We start from the raw sequence: 17,516 nt of genomic DNA on the forward strand, positions 1-17,516 counted from the left end.
ACCAACTGCCCCCACTTTCTTCCCTTATACCCCAAAAGTTTTCTTACCTCTACTTGATCTTATTTCCTGTGTTGGAGGAAGAACTGTTATGTATCTTTGCCTGTTCTTTTTTTCCTTCTTAAAAAATGTTATTTTTAAATTGTGCGTAACGTTCCATATTCTCCCCTTTAAAAAGAAGAAATACAACATAGATAAGGCGGCACTCCCCTCTAAGCAGGCCCTTCTGGGCAGTGATCCCTGGCATGTATTGGTGTGTATCCCTTCAGAGCCTCGACTCCGTGTTGTCATTTGTAACCGTGCTCTCTGCTGTATCCCTTTCTTCTCGTCTGCTTGCCATCTATCCTGCCTGCTAAACCTGGGAAGCCCGTGGCTTAGCTCTGGGGGCAGCAGAAGGCCCTGTCAGGGTGAGCCACAGGCACGTGACTCTGCCCACACCAGAGGCTGGCTTCGCCCCAGCTCCCAGACCTTGCCTTCTGCCTGGCTCTGGTCTGACTTGCCAGGTCTCTGATCCCAGTGTTTGCCCCTCATCCGTAGCTGATGCTGACTCCCCCTTTGATATCTCAGACTGTGGTAGGTTTGCAGTCTTGCTGGTGTTCCCAGGCTGGCCTACGGCCAGTTGGCTGTCAGCTCCACCCACTGGTTCGCCTTGTACAGCAGAAGGACTGACCCCCGGAGACCACGTTTCCCAAGCCCTGGTGGCAGCTGGCCTCCAGCTGGTTTTGGACAATAAGAATTTCTGGCAAGACTTGAGTGCAGGAGGAAAGGAGAAGCCAGAGAATTTCTCTCTCTCTGCCCTGGTCAGCATCTTCTTCAGGGATCCAGTTACATCTGGGCAGACCCACGTGTGTTTCAGTTTTTATACTTTTTTTAAAAATTTTATTTATTTATTGGACAGACAGATCACAAGTAGGCAGAGAGGCAGGCAGAGAGAGAGGAGGAAGCAGGCTCCCTGCTGAGCAGAGAGCCCGATACGGGGCTCGATCCCAGCACCCTGGGATCATGATCTGAGCCGAAGGCAGAGGCCCAACCCACTGAGCCACCCAGGCGCCCCCAGTTTTTATACTTCATCTTGGCCTTGGAGCTCTGTTACCTCCGTCTCCCACTTTATTCCTTCAGTCCAGGGGTGGTGGCGCTGTCCCATTCTTCCGGATTTGGGGGTTGTTTTGCTGTCCATCTTGGCTTTGTTAGAAGAACAGCTGGAAATGATATTTTTCACACACCGGAAGTTTATGTTATAGATTCCCAAGTTAGAGCTTTTAGGTCTTTTTCTGGGTTCCTTTTCTCCAGAAAGCACTCATGTCCAAGGAGAGTTAACTCCTCGGGAACTGAGAGGGCTCGGGTGGCCCTAGCATTAAAGGTTAAACCAAATTACAGTGATAGAAAGAAAGGTGTAGGAATTTGAGAACCAAAAAAGGAGAGTTAGGAGCTCCTTCCAGTGAATCTTTTGGACAGTCTTGGCCACAAGGAATCACAGGCAAGAAAGCGGGCATCTCGGACCTAGATTGAAGGTATTCAATGTTGATGATGTGTAAGAGACCAAGAAGCAAAAGAGGCTGGCAAAGGAAGCACCTGACATGTTATCTTTTATGTAAATAGGCTGTAACAGTTTGACCAGCAGTAGAACCTGCTGCCTTAGAGAAAGGGACGGGCTTTGGTATCGCATGATCGTGTTACAGGTCTTCACTTGGTTCCACCTTGACAGTCGTGAATTCTCTGCTAGTCTGAGAGTGAGTCCTGTACTTGGTCTCTGGGTCTCTGGAAACTCAGGGTGTTGGAGTAATAGGACCCCTTTCTTGCTCCGTAGAAACTTGGGTCATGGTTCATTCCAGTGATCCGGCCCCTGGTGGAGGGAACACTTCTGCCTTCAAGATGCAAAAAGGCCTTCCTGCAGTCTGTATTCTAGGGCAGGCATTTGCATTTTGGTTGGTTTTTGGTAAGAATGGCATATTAAGAAGCTTTTAAGATTTTCTAACTTGATTTTTCATAGACAGCTTGGGTAACATGCGGGCTAAGAATATCTTTCCATGTGAATTTCATCTGAAAACAAAAATAGAAAAATATTACGTAAATCCAGACTGGTTTTTGTGACCATCTCTGTATTGACTTTATTTAAAAATATGGACAGCATCTAACAGAATGTTAATAGGCAGGAGCATTGAACTGGTGCCATTTTGGCAGCTCCCACAAAGAAACCAAGTGGTAATTAAGTTTTTTCCCCCTTCTCCTGGAGCAGTTACACAACAGTTACATTTTTCTGCCAGTGAAGCAGCCCTAGGAGAATTCATGCACAGCTGGAAGTTACACTCCTGTGTAGTCCAGGGAAGTACTGCAGAACTTTCTAGTAATCCAGCACAAATCCCCGACATGCAGTTTTATCTATCTATCTATCTATCTATTTTTAGCTTTTGAAAATTAAAGGAAAAGGAAAAAAAACCTGTGGACCTTAAGAGTTTAATACAAGAGGATGTTTTTCCCCTATGACTTGAGCAATGCTGAAGAGAAAACTGTATCCTAAAAGGTGTTAGTTTTATTCAGGATTCTTGGGGACCAGGGCCTGCAGGCCAGCCTAGACCAGCTTACGCCAAAAAGGGGGAGTTTGTTGGTGTTTACAGACCCTGGCATAGCTCACAGAATGAAAGGTGATGCTGCCAGAAACAAGCCCGTAGGCACCTGGACCAGGTCCCGGAAGCATGCTAGTACCCCTAGGCTCGGTCCCCCTGTTGGCTCTGTTTTCTCAGACACCTCCACCTGGTGGAAGGGGGGGTCACCTGGAGCCCCTGTCTCATCTCCTTGTTCCTCCAGACTAAGGAGAAAGGAGTGAAAATAGTGCTGTTGCCTTCCTGATCTTTGTTGCATCCCACCTCCGTCCCCTACAGACAACAGACAAGCCCAGAGCAGTGTTCAGGCCCAGGTAACCAGAGGGGTGGGTTTTGTGATGGGCGGCCCCCAGCAGGACTGTGTCAAGCTGGAGGAGTATATGTACGTGTATTGGTACATGTGTGCTTGTGAGAAGCAAGACATGGAGGGCTGCAGAGGACGGTGTTACGAGCTAAGTCAAAATGCTGAGAATGGGGGGCAGGGGCAGGAGGGAGGGTCAGCTTTATGCTTTTATGTATCACAAATTGTGTTGTTTCATTTGTTAAAAATAAGCTTGTATCACGTTTTTGCTCTGAGAAGCATCCAGTAAAGGAGAAAGAAGGGACCCTATTCAGTCTGGACCCAGGAGGGGTGTGGATGTGGGGCAGAATGTGGGACAGCTTGCCCTGGAGACCCAGGGCCTCCCAGTAGGACACGGCAGACCTGCCTCCCTCTGGAGCGGTAGCAAGCCGGAGCACCCCACAGTGCTGTTGGCTCCCCGGCCCTGTATCCCTTTTAGAAAGCAGAGCTGAGTGGGTCAGACTCACCACCACCCCAAATGTGGCCAAATCTACTAGGCGGTGTGTCCTCGTCCAGGGCAGTCAGAGGTAGGGCAGTGGCTGCCTGCTCACGGACCACCCCTGCTTCAGCCCCCTGAGACAGGAATAGCTGGGCCATTGTCAGGCAGAGCACCCGATGTGAGTCATTAATTACGCAGGAAAAAACCCTGCTGGGCCCCCTTTATGGAAGAGAAGGCCAAGTAGATGACCAGTCGTTTGAATCTCACGGTCCGTCCAATTTGGTTAAGAACTTCCAATGCCTGGCACCAACGAGCTGTGGACAGTTGTTAGTAACCCACGTTCAGGACGTGTCTGAGGTCAAGGCTTCTCCCTACCTGCCAGAGTTGCCAGAGGAGCCAGTGATGTTCCATGTTGGGGGTGCTGTGGACCAGGAGTAGCAGAGGACAGCAGCTGCCACAGTGGCCAGCACCGCCCCCCCCCCCCAGCCCTGCCGCCTCTCCAACTGGGGACCCGGGCGCCATGCTGAGCACACCGCTGACATGGCAGTATGATCCCCAGCAAGGCAAGGTGGCTGTTTCCAGTCACAACCAAGAGTTGAAACCCAAGTGCCTCGGGTCCCACTGGCAGTAAATGGCAGGCTTGGGTTTGGTACTCCTCCCCTCAGATCGCACAGCCTCCCGAAGAGCCAGCCTTTTTGGGCATTTCCCATTCACCAAAGTGGGTCTGAGTGGCTCTGATTGCGGGTACCTGCCTGGTCTTCAGCTTTAGATGGAATGAGTCCATCAGACTGCTCAAACCCGTTAGAAAAAATACGTGCCTAACAGAAGGGCGACTTCAAGGCAAGTGGCTCCAAACCCTGGGGGAGGCAGGCCTGTTCTCTTCTTGCCACCTATTAAGTAGGACAAGGGGGAGAACACATCTGGAGACTGGGATGGGGTGACAAGTCCAGTCTGGGACACTTCGAATCATGGGTGCCTTGGACCTGAGGCGGGATGGCCATGGCCAATGCTTCAGTGCAGCTCGGAGGGTCCTTGGGCCAGACAGAAAGATGGGAAAAAAACCCCAGGTGTGCAGTGGGAAAGAAATAAGAGATAAATATAAATATAAATAAACATATTTATATATTTATATATATATATAGTCCCTATTTCTAAAAATTTAAATTTACCAAATTTAACTGGTTATGTATGTCTGGTAGAATTACAATCGAGTTTTGTTTTCTTCTGAATATTTTTCCCTGTGTACTCAATTACTTAGAGTGAATATGTGTTCCTTCACATACCAGAGGGAAAAGTATTTTTATAAAAGAAAATAAGACCTCTTTCTTTAGTAGAAAATGGCCTGTTTTGATACGCACGGGCGATGAGGTGATGCGGGTAAATACCTCTGAGTATTTGTCATTGTCCCAAGGCAAAGTGTATGAACCCAAGCTCAGGTCGTCTATATGATTACAAGCAAGGCTGTCCCTTGACGCCACCGTGCACGTTTCAAGCCATTGTTCCCATTTGTAGCATGTATGTTAGGTGGACAGAAGCTGCCTGCTGAGCTGTAACTTGTCCATTTGCAGAAATGAATGCCTTCCTGGCCCTCCCCGGCTGCAGGTGATTGCTTCTGGTGTCCTGCAGCCAGGCTGCAGACTCTTGCTGGGCTGCTGTTGTTTAAACTGTGAAATCGAAGGGGGTTAGAGCTGGAGGACAGCCTCCAAAGCCTTATTGAGCTCTAAGATTGTAGGCTTCCTTATCTTTCAGAGAATGGGAATACCTTACAGGGAGTGATTCAGAGTGACTGTTGCGCTCTAGAAGGGGGGCTGGTGCAACAGAGGGACTGATGGATTTTTAATTTTAATTAATTTAAGTTTAAATTTATATAAGTGCATAGGGCCAGTAGCTACCATATTGGACGGCACAGCTCCTCCATTGGAAGATAGTAATAGGAGGTGAGCATTTTAAATGCCTCTACACTTTTACATGTATATATTTTTAAGATTAAAAAAAAAAAAACTCTGTAATTTTAGAAAAACAATTTATTGTAGAAAATACAGACAAGAAGAAGAAAGTAAAGAGTAGTCATAAAGGAGAGTTTACTCAGATAATGGGTGTGGGCACCACGGTGTCTCAGCTTCTAAATGCTGTCCTCTGCATATGTCCTAGTAACCAGCTGGCTTTCAGAAGCATAGCCTGGAATCCTCCAGAAAGGGTTACAACATGTTAGTAGGAAAGAATGCCTGTGTATGGCCCAGAAGACAATATGGACAGAGCTGTTAGCAACCCGCCATGACTCATGTTTCTCTCCTGGGTGCCAGGTGATCAACCCCATGGGCTGGGACGCCTTTGGCCTGCCTGCCGAAAATGCAGCCATCGAGAGGAACCTACATCCAGAAAGGTGGACACAGAGGTATGTATTCACAGGTGTCTTCAAATACTTCCATACAGAAACTTGAAAAAAGTGTTTTCGTCTGTGCATGAGAAACAGCAAAGCAGACAAAACATTGCAGTCTGCCAAGCCATGATCAGGATTGTATATATTGGCGCTTGTCTTCTAGCGTGCTGTATTCTTACCTTGAGATGTCCCAAAGAAGGTTCTGGGTATTTATTCATCTGTTCATCTTGATGCTTTGTTGTTATAACACTATTCTGCCTTTGAGTCTTTGCATTTGGAAGGAAAAAGAAGGAGAGGGTTGCATTTGTTAAATTTCTGCGATGCTTCTCATCTTCTTGACCACGGTGTGAGCTACATCCAAATTCTGCATTGTCATTTTCTCTGAAAATTCTGTTAATTTTTGCCTTCACCATTCTGGACCAAGGAAGGGGGGACTTAAACATTCCATGTAGAACTATGTGGCCAATATATTTGGGGGCTGGCTTTCTCCAAGGGGGACACATTCTCAGTTCCACCTGTGCCTCAGGGTTCCATGTACATGTGGGCCAGTGGTGCCCATCCCTCATCCCGGAACCCAGCAGAATGTTCTGAACTCACTCCATCAGCCTCTTTCACGAAGATCTGGGGTCTTTCCCCCACTCCATGCTTCAAGAGATCTAGAAGGGCATTTCCAGGTCCTGACCCCATTGTCTTTGACCTCCCTTTGCTTTATTTAGCCCGAGACTACTTTGTAAAAACATCCACTGTACCACCCACTTTTCTTTCTCCTCCTAAGCCCCAGTTCCCACTTTTTCAGGTATGGTTAATTCTGGATTAGATGGAAGTAATGAAAAAAGAAAGAAAAGATAATCAAATAAGGTGGATCAAATATGGCACAAAATTGATGTAAACTATACTGAGGATTGGTAGAATAGGGCCCGTGGGCCAGATTTGGCCCTCCCTGATTTTGTAAATAAAGTTTTATTGGAACATAGCCATACCCATTTGTTTACATAGTGCCCATGGCTGCTTTCATGATACAGGGGGCAGAATCAAGTTGTTGTGATGGACATATGGCTTACAATGCTGGAAACATTCACCATCTGGCCCTTTACAGAAGAAGTTTGCCAGCCCCTCCACAGAGAAAAGAGCAGTTAAGAAGATGGCCCCTGAATCAGGCCACCTCAGTGTGAATCCTGCCTTTCCTTATTGCTTCCTAATCACCTTGAGAAAATTAATGTCTCTGTGCCTCAGTTTATTTCTTTTTACAAGAGGGAAAGTCCTTGTTCCTACCTCATCTGAATGGTTAAAGACTAAGCACCGTCTTCATTGGCTGCTATAAACAAAAATTCCATAGTTTGGGTTGGCTTATAAACCATAGATACTCCTTTCTCATAGTTCTAGAATCTGGGAAGTCCAAGACCAGGGCACCTGCAGATCTGATGTCTGGAGAGGACCCCCCCACCCCACGCCACTTCCTGGTTCACAGATGGCCATCTTCTCTTTGTATCCCCAACATGGCAAAGGGGCAAGGAAACTCTATGGGGTCTCTTTCATAAGGGCAAGGCTCCCATTCAAGAGGGCTTCCCCCACATGACCTCATCCCCTTCCAAAGTCCTCACCTCTAAATACCATCACCTTGGAGGTTAAGTTTCAACATACAGACTCTGTGGGGGCACAAACATTGTCCATAGCAAGTTCTCTTCTGGAAAATGTCTAGCACAAAGCCTGGCATAAAATAAACTGTTTTGGCTAAGTGGAGATCATCCAGGGGAAAGAAAAGAAAATGATGTATTACCTTATTTCATATTATGTGAAAGTTGATTCATTCGCTTTTCTCCCCCATCCCCATTATTGGACAGTTTTAGATTTTAGGTTTTGATTGATAAGCACGAGAGCAGGTTTCTTTTGGATTCCCACAATTTGCAGATTAGGGTTTTTCTCTTCAGTCGATTTTAAATTTATAAATGCTTGGCTTAAGGGGGCGCCTGGATGGCTCAGTGGGTTAAAGCCTCTGCCTTCGGCTCCAGTCATGATCCCAGGGTCCTGGGATTGAGCCCCACATCAGGCTCTCTGCTCAGCGAGGAGCCTACTTCCCCCCCGGCCGACCCCCCTGCCTGCCTCTCTGTCTGCTTGTGATCTCTGTCAAATAAATAAATAAAATCTTAAAAAAAAAAAAATAAATGCTTGGCTTAAATTTGTGCGGAATACAGACATATGGTTGGGTTGGGGGTGCCCATACCAAAGGGGTTTCCCATCATAAACAGAGGAAGGGCCAGTCCCCAGGACCAAAGACCATTGTGATTTCTAGTAGATTCTATATGAATCCGAAGAATAGGTGTCCTCTAATTCTAATACGTTGATATTTCCGTCAATTCTTAGTGATTTATTTTTATTTATTAATTTTTTTTTTTTTTCTTTTTGGCCCGGGCAAGGCACCACGGGCAGCCCTCTTGAGTAATCTAGACTTTTGTAGTTTCCCTTCACGTTCTCCAGTATGGTTCGTCTGTGGCTTTCTCCCCTTGAAAACTAAACTGTCTTCCCTCTGTCTCACAGTAATATTGAACACATGCGGAAGCAGCTTGATCGACTGGGCCTGTGTTTCAGCTGGGACAGGGTAAGTCAGCCCTTTCTCCTGGAAGGGTTTCATCTTTATGAAGGTCCCACGTGCACAGAAGACCGTGCCACTTCCATGTTTCTTCTCTTTGGGTTGGGAGAAGGGACAGGAGGGAGAGAGGGATTAGCGCTCCACAAATGGAAAAGTATTCCCGGAGGACAGTCTGCCTCCAGACAAGTAATTTTCTGTGGGATTAAGCTAGGAGAGTTAACTTCTTATTTAACTCTACAGCTGACTAGAATTTATGTGTGTCAGAATCTTTACACGTGGATTTCTCCTCTCCTCTGCAATATTTTATTTGATTTGTTTATTTTTAAGATTTTATTTCTTTCTCAGAGGGAGACAGACCTCGAGAGAGGGAGCACAAGCAGGGGCAGTGGCAGAGGGAGAAGCAGGCTTCCCGCTGAGCGGGGCACTCAGTGCGGGGCTCGATCCCATGACGCTGGGATCGTGACCTGAGCCGAAGGCAGACTCCTCTAGTGAGCCACTCAAGTGCCCCTTTCCTGCAGTATTTTAAAAAGACTATTGGAATCTCTATAAACTTGATTAACTCTCAGCCCATCTGGTTTTTTTGGGTGGCTAGGTGTTAAGTTGACTGACCCATTCATTTACCTTTGTTCCAAGTTCAAAATTGAGTCTCGTAACAGCCCATAATGCTTGTGTCACAAATAGCATTTTGGTGTAAAATGCTTTTGAATTCTGTATTAAGTGTGTGGAGAATTCCAGGTATGGGAGGACTTCATGAAGACCACCTGGGTGTTAGGAACATTCAAGAAACTGGGAACTAAGCCCTTCAACGCTCTGGCCAAAGTCCCACCCCTGTAGACACTGATGTCCTGTTTGGTAGAAGGGATTCACTGGACCCTCCAGCGTCAGGATCCTTCTTAGCATCCATATGCTCCACAAAATGATTTAAGATTTCATTGCTGAATCTGTCAAGGTCAAGTTCACATCCTCTTCCTCAGGAGAAGCACCTGGAACAAACCTAAATACGATCTTTTCCTCCTCCTCCAGCAATTTCTTAAGTAATTGAGATTTAATGAGTGTAGCAAAAGAAAGCAAACACATTTGAACAGTCCTTTTTCTTTTTTTCTGGTAGCTTCTTTAGGTAAGGTCATGAGCTGAATCAAGTTCTTGTTACACCACTGATGGCATTTTTACCACTGACCTGACTTGCAAGGTTATCAGTGTTTCATTTGGTGGAGGTGGCAAAAAGTCCTGGAGGCCCGGTCCCATTGTTCTGAGGTGCCAGAAATCGCTAATGAAGTGCAGTCTGATGCAGAGACAGCCGAGTGCTGCCCAGAGCTCTCCAGAGAGGAGAGTGTAGATTCTTTGAGGGCAGAGATGGACTCGTTAACCCTCTAGTCCGGCACAAGAACATCAGCCATTAAGTGATTCCCAATATTAGTGGATTCTTTTCCTTATTATCATAGATGATCAGAAAATACAGAAAAGTTTAAAGAAAAACATGGGTCAGTGAGGCTAGTTTAACATCCTGGTATGGTTCCTTGGGTCTTTTATTCTGGAATTATAAACATCTATGTAATTTACTTTTGCGAAGTTGAATTCATAATGCGTGTTTTTATTTTGCCTTTGTTTTTACCCACTACTCATGACCATCTTTCCATTTTATTAAATATTCTTTGAAAAAATGACTTTTCAGAGTGGTATAGTTTCTGTCTTATGACTGTATTATAACTTGTAAGTTTACCCCTTATTATCGTACGTTTAGATAGATTTTAATGTTTCTCTTTTATAAATATGGGTTCTCAATCCCTTTTGTGCAAATCTGAAGTCCAGAAAGCTCTAAAAACTGAAAAATTTATTTTAACTCATTCGACTGCAAAATCTTACCTGAACTGGTATTTATCTCGCTTAGAATGAATATCTGTATATTTTCCTGTAGGAATAGTAATATAACTTGTTGGGTATTATTTTTTGATATCGAAAAAGGTCTTCATTCTGAGGCACAATTGACTGCATCGCAGATAAGGGGTTTTGCACCTGTCATACAGTCTTGTAGATAAATATGTCTTCACTGCTACCACTGTCTAATGGTTACTGAGCACTTACCGTGGGCCAGACACCCATAATTATCTCTTTGGGGAGATAATTATGGGAGGGACTGTTTGGGTCCCTAGTAGGTTCTAAAATGAAGATACTTTTATTGACATCATTTTATTGCTGGTCACTCAAGCAAGCAGGGCCTGGCTAATTCCCTGACCAATTTGCTTTGGTCATCCCCCACTCTTGGAGCAGAAATCTTGATACAACCATTTTTTATTATTTCTTTAATGTGAGCTCTCAGAAAAGCCATGGACAGGTTTAAGGCTTATATAAGTACTTAAGGGAAACTTAAAGGTATCATTTGGCTGGTGGTATTTGAAGGTTTGAAGACCATACAAATTTATACTCTTCAGTTATTAGATGTTTTCGTCTGTATTTCTATCACTGCCCATGATAGGGAGGTTCCCCTCCCCCACATGTTTCTTGGATATTTGAATTTGGGGTGTGTGTGTGTGTATGGATGATCTAATCATGTCTTTTGCCCACACAGATAAGGAGTGTTTGTTCTTTTCTTTTTCTCTTTCTTTCTTTCTTTCTTTCTTTCTTCCTTCCTTCCTTTCTTTTTTTTTTTTCTAAGATTTTATTTATTTGAGTGATAGAGCCAGCAAGCATGAGGCCGGAGAGGAAGGGAGAGGCAGAGGGAGAGGGCAAGAGAATCTCAAGCGAACTGTGTTGAGCCCAGAGCCCGACTTGGGACTTGATCTCATCACCCTGAGATCATGACCTAAGCCGAAACCAAGAGTCAGATGCTTAACCAACTGAGCCACCCAGGTGCCCCAGATAGGAATTTTTAGGCCCAATTTATTCTTTATATTATATATTTTCTGGTTGTGTGTTATTTCCTAAACATTATGTTTGGTATCTGCTGCTAGTTTTAAAATCACGTCCATAACAATTATTCAAATCAAAGGTTCCTTTGCTGGTTTTAGTGTTCATCAGTAGACCTTTTTAGAGCATGTCCACCCGTTTAAAAAAATCTGGATTTGTGAAAATTTTTTTCAACTCTTGTTTTTCTGGCATCATACATTGTCTTCATAACAGAGAATGACTATCCTCCTTTGCTTTCATCTGTGAACAGGAGTTTACTGGGGAATGGAATTCTTCTTTTCTTTCAGATTTCTGTAGTGGACCTTGATGCTCAACCTAATGTCTTTTTTTTTTTTTTTTTTTTTTTTTTTTAATAATTATAGACTTAACTGGAAATTGCCAAGTAGTACAGAGAGATCCTAGGTACCCTTCATCCAGCTTCCCCCAATGAGAGCATTGGATAACATTACAATATAACATAATAACAAAACCAGGAAATAGACACTGGCATGAAACTATTAGCAAAGTAGGAACCTCATTCAGATTTCACCAGTTTTCCACACAGTCACTGGGGTATGTGCAGTAGCCTTCGTTCTGTGCGGCTTAATCCCATGTGGAATTTAGGTAACAGCCTCTGACCCACCAGTGTTTGGTGGGGAACCTGAGACCAGCTCAGACAGTCCATTTGGTCCATTCGTACATGCAGTAATCTTTCTACCCCTATTTAATGCTTGTTGGTTTCTTCCCATCTCTACCGCTGCCGTTTCAGGTTTTCATCAGAGTGTATCCCAGTTTAGTTCTTCCACCCGAGTTTTGGGTGCTGAGTGACCGCTTTCGATCTGCAGTTGTGGGTTCTTCCCCTTGGCAGTTTTATGGGCTCTGGTTCCCAAGAACCCCGACTGTCAGAACGCGCGCTCCGCTCACCATCCTCCTTTGTTTGCCTGTCTCCCTCCTGACCTTGGTCCCTTTGTTCTTCTCTGCCTTTGGGGAGAACTTCTTCTGTTTGCTTTCCACATCACTGGTCCGGTTTCTATTGAATCGGTGCTGCTTTGTGTGGCTTCAAATGCAGATACTCATTTTGCTATTGTATTTTTAGATTTAGTCCTGTTTTTTCCTTATCTCATTCAGTTCCCAGCTTCTTTGTCAGTCCTCTTCTTTATTTTCTTCTTTCATCATCTTATCTTACATCTTCACAGGCCGTGTATGTTCAGAAACTTTGAGGCTGTAAGGAGATGCTCTTGAAAAGTTATGTTTGCTTCCCGTGCTGAGTCTTTTCTACAAGTAAGAATGCCGTGTTGTCCTTGTTTGTTGCAGAATCTCTTCATAGACACCATGTGGATTTTCTCCCATGTTTGCTCAGTGGCGTGGACTAATATGTCAAGTTAGAGATCCAGCCGCCTGAGGGGAGGGGAGGAGAAGGGAAGCTCCTTGGTAGTCTCTGTATCACTGATTCCTTTCTGGGTTTGGGGAATCCACTGCTCCTCGTGCATCTTTCCCTGAGGTCTTTACCCAGGGATGAGGTGTGACATCACAGATACCCCTGACCCTGACTGACCCAGAGGGGTCTTTGTGGGTTTTCTATTTGCCTCATGGCCCCCTGTCCCCTCAGGACTTTGCTTTTTCAAGTAAGAAGTAGCGGAGCCCTGCTTCTCAAGGACTCAGTCTGTTCTTAAGGGTAGGGGGTGCAGTTGGGCTTACGATATTTTTCTTCAATTTGGTTCCATCTGGCAAAATTCTTCGGCATTGCTGACACATTAGGGGCACCGTGTATTGTTTTCACTACTGGTGGAGTCCCTATGTCCCCTGTCTTTATATTCTGTTTGTCTTTTTTTTTTTTTTTAAGATTTTATTTATTCATTTGAAAGAGAGTAAGTGAGAGAAGGAGCAGGGGGAGAAGCAAGCTCCCTGCTGAGGAGGGTGCCCGGCGCAGGACTCAATCCCAGGACCCTGAGATCACGACCAGAGCCAGAGGAAAGCCAGACACTTAACTGCCTGAGCCACCCAGGCGCCCCACACGCCAGTGCTTTTTGATTAAATGTTACACTCTGTTGGTCATATGGACCAGTGAAGTCAGGAAATAAAACAGTAGGGGGTGCCTGGGTGGCTCAGTGGGTTAAAGCTTCTGTCTTTGGCTCAGGTCATGATCTCAGGATCCTGGGATCGAGCCCCGCATCGGGCTCTCTGCTCAGCGGGGGGCCTGCTCCCCACCCCCACTTTCTCTGCGTGCCTCTCTGCCTACTTGTGATCCCTCTCTGTCAAATAAATGAATAAAATCTTTTTAAAAAATAGTTTATTTAATTGATGAGGCAAGTCTGTGCCCTTTGCAAGTGACCTTCCCAAAGTCTCATAAGAACTGATAATTAACAGAATATTTTAAAGTTCAGATAGCTCAGAAAGGCTGTCTTCCTTCCCCAGATGGAGAAAGCCCACTTTAAAACCCGGGTCGGGTCTCATTCTCCTGCTTCTTCCCAGGTGGGACTCCCGGTAGAACGGTCCAGCTCTCCAGCTACATTCTCATCATTCTTACATAAGAGGCTTAATTCTCAGGATTAAAAAAAAAGAAGAAGAAGAAATGTATACATTTCTGGAGTTCAGGCGTGTCTGGTGAGCCAGAACGAGAGTCAAACGTAGCCGATAGCATTGCACCGGCTTTCACTTTTTCAGATGTTATTTCTGAAACAGCTGGTGTCCTCTCAAGAAGAAGGAAAGCAAGAAGCCGAAAGCTGAATTTGAATGGCTGAACATCTACTAAGGGAAGAATAAAGAGGAAATAGATTCCAGACTGTGCAGTGAGAGACAGGGACGTGCTTCTTTGTAGAGCACTTACTCCCTGGAAGAGCTGGCAGCCTCCCTACAGAGACAGTGTGGGCTGTGTTCTTCTCTCGTGGGCTCAGGTGATGGCCTCTGAGGTCACCCGTGAGTTCCTTGTGACAGATGACAGAGTTAGCTTTTGGGGTGCCTGGGTGGCTCAGTGGGTGAAGCCTCTGCCTTCAGCTCAGGTCATGATCCCAGGGTCCTGGGATCGAGCCCCGCATCAGGCTCCCTGCTTCTCCCTCCACCTGCCATGCTCCCCCTGCTTGTGCTCTCTCTTTCTCTCGGACCAGTAAATAAAATCTTTAAAAAACAAGACCAAAAAAATAAATGACAGAGTTAGCCCTTCAGTTGTTCCATGTGGCCCATCGAGGCGGGCGTGTCTCCGACTTCGCACTCTGCCTTCTCACTAGTGCTCTGCGCTGGTTCTAGAGCAGGTCTTGGCCGTGCATCTTGGTTGAAGTCAGCTCTGGGGCCTGATTTTTATCAGGCATCATCTGGGTAATTGTTGTGGGAGCAGTCCCTCGGAGTTGCCTTCAAACTCAGACAAGTATAAGAAGGAGGAAAAAAAAGTTCAAACCAGAAGGGATTCAAAGGAATGTGGCAGAATCACTAAAGGAGGGCTTTGTTACTTGTTTATGGCTCTTGCTGAGCGATTCCCAAAGACACTCATACTCCAACGTGCTATCAAAGCAACACAAGACAAAACGGAAACAGATTCCAGGACTTGGCATAAATGGTGTCTGGATTGATTTTTCTCACTCTCGCATACTGTAGCAATCACGAGTTGAGTCTCACAGAGTTTCTCGATCGTGGTGATCTTAGGAGTTTTTATTTACACTCCTTTTTATTCGATTTTTAGCCCCTCTCCTTGGCTTCTGTACATGTTGGTGCCCAGTGATAAGGACTGACAGCTTTGCCAGTCAGCCGCGGCGGGGCAAGTCAAACTCCGGAATTCCTGCCCCCAGGACAGTCGCCCACTGAAGCAAATGCCAGCATGCTTCCCCAGCTTCCCCAAGGCGGCCTGCACGGGCTGAGAAAGGCTATCAGGGAGCCAGGATGGGAGGCACATCCGAATTGTGCTCTATCAGAATTTTTACCAGGATAGGCTTGCGGTGCCTTTGAGCTTTCCCAGGTGTTATCCGGCAGTGCTGCACAGCCTGCGTGAAGTCGGAGGGCCGCTGGGGTGTCCATGGCATCTCCACGTGTCCAGATCTCTCCCTGTCTTTTCCCTTTCAGCATCCTCTTTCTGTTCCCTGTTCGCTCTCACCCCTTCCCTTGACTCACTTTCCTTTCCAGCACAACCCCCTCTTTTCTTTCTCTCCCCTCTCTTTCTTTCCGTGTTTTTGGTTGTTTTTAGGATGGAAAAATTCCAGTTTACACTCAAAAAAATGAGACTGGTATAGAGGACCTCCAAGCACTTGTCGCCCATCTTCCACAGTTGCCTGACTTTATCCACACCGTCCACTCTGAATCACTCTGCAGTGAGCTAAAGGTCAGATAACTTTATCTGTGAAGAATTCCGTGTGGATTGCGGGAAGACGGAGGCTCACTCGTTCCTTCTTCCTTCCCTCCTTTCCCCCTTCACATTCCCATTGTCGCAGCTGAAGCAGGGAAGGGCAGTCCCCTAACGTCACAGAGGACCAGTCTTCTTGTAGATTGCGCTGATGGTCTTGTAAATATCTCTTTCTCCCCAGACACCAGCATTCATCCACCTGCATCCCTGTTGGCCTTTGTTTGGCCCTTTCTCTCCGCACCCCCCCCCCCACCTTGTGTTGTTATCACCCTCTTTCTGTGCAAAACACACAAGCTCTTTGGACCGTACCTGCAGCATCATCTTTATGCTTACTCAGTGAAAATTACGTTTGCTTCAAAGGCCCTTAAACTTGGCATTTTGTTTACATAGAGGACTGGACTTCTGATAGGAACGATTAAACTCCAGGAAATAATGAGGGCTCAGAGAGCATAGAAAGATATATTTTTAAGTGTTTTTTATTTTAGAAGAATTCAAAGAAGATTTTTTTTTTTTAAAGATTTTATTTATTTATTTGACAGACAGAGATCACAAGTAGGCAGAAAGGTAGGCAGAGAGAGAGGAAGGGAAGCAGGCTCCCCACTGAGCAGAGAGCCTGACGTGGGGCTTGATCCCAGGACTATAGGATCATGACCTGAGCTGAAGGTAGAGGCTTTAACCCACTGAGCCACTCAGGTGCCCCTCAAAGAAGATTTTAAAACAAAAGGAACTTGGGGGCAAGTAAGGGCCTGAACACATGGTTGGGAAGATTCCCTGTGGTGAGAGCTGGGAGCCATGGTTGCCTTGACAACATGTAACAGGCACTCAAAGTGACTCTCCGAATCTTCTGTCAAGTCCTTACAGAGGTGAAGCAGTTTATCTGACAGAAGCAGAAAATTAACCTTTTTCCAGAGGTTTCCCTCTGGGCGGGAGGGAAGGGGGGATATTTTTGTTGTAGCTGAAGTGAATCAGCAGCCTATCCTTCAATGCTTTCCTGCTCACGGGGAGTTGGTGGCAGTGCACTACGGTTAGTGCTCAGGACTACAGTCATCTGGAGGTTAGGAACCATGTGTCGTCATGAAGGCAGAGCACACGTTCCTCTGACCTCGTGCAGAGCTGTGCCGATCCAAGAGTTACATGTCCAAGTTCATGGCTTCAACCAGGATAGCATTCTTGGATTCTTCAGCCCTAACTGAAGAAGGAGGTCTCCTGGGCGCCTCTGGATTTGGCTATTCAAGGAAGTAGTCAGTCTTATCCAAAGTCCTCCCCCACTGGTGGTCATGAGCCCAGTCCGGCCAGTCTGGCTAATGGCAATGGAATTACCCGCTCCTCACTGAGGCCTGGATTTTGGTGACAGGTCTTGCCATTCACACGGGGTGGGCACCATCTGTTGCCCCTCTGAACCTCAGCTTCTCTATAAGGGAATGTTCCATATGGTTATTGAAAAAATAACTCTTAGTTCACTCTTTAAATGTCTTAGAAAATAAGAGTACAAAACCCTTCTCTCCACAGTTTGGTCAGGTCTCCAGGTCTGTCTTACATATCATTGGGGCCTCAGGTGGGGTATAGCTTGGGTGCTTGTAGTTGTATGGGGACAATGGACTTGAAGCGTCCTGGGAGGCAATATCTAGATTTTTTTTTTTTAAGATTTATTTATTTATTTGACAGAGAGAGATCACAAGTAGGCAGAGAGGCAGGCAGAGAGAGAGAGAAGGAAGCAGGCTCCCGGCTGAGCAGAGCCTGATGTAGGGCTCGATCCCAGGACCCTGGGATCATGACCTGAGCCAAAGGCAGCGGCTTAACCCACTGAGCCACCCAGGCGCCCCGCAATATCTAGATCTTGAAGATGAAGTCATTACTCCATGAAAATAACAAGGATTATTTATATGTGTACTAATACTGGCAGTTCTTAAACTTTGTGAGCCTCAGAATCACCAAGAGAGCTTGTTAAAGCACAGGTTTCTGG

At 45.8% G+C, this 17,516-nt stretch overlaps 1 protein-coding gene across 3 annotated transcripts in view; it reads left to right on the plus strand.

The window, feature by feature from the left end:
• LARS2 (leucyl-tRNA synthetase 2, mitochondrial) overlaps window positions 1–17,516 on the plus strand; it is a 151,523-nt gene that overhangs the window by 16,055 nt on the left and 117,952 nt on the right. For all 3 annotated transcript variants that reach the window (XM_032317367.1, XM_032317359.1, XM_032317375.1), the window contains exons 4-5: window positions 5,680–5,771; window positions 8,292–8,352. In XM_032317367.1, coding sequence (XP_032173258.1) covers window positions 5,680–5,771; window positions 8,292–8,352 — 153 coding nt within the window. The remainder of the gene's footprint in view (window positions 1–5,679; window positions 5,772–8,291; window positions 8,353–17,516) is intronic.

Source organism: Mustela erminea, chromosome 1 (genome assembly GCF_009829155.1).
Source record: "Mustela erminea isolate mMusErm1 chromosome 1, mMusErm1.Pri, whole genome shotgun sequence".
Lineage (NCBI taxonomy): Eukaryota > Metazoa > Chordata > Mammalia > Carnivora > Mustelidae > Mustela > Mustela erminea.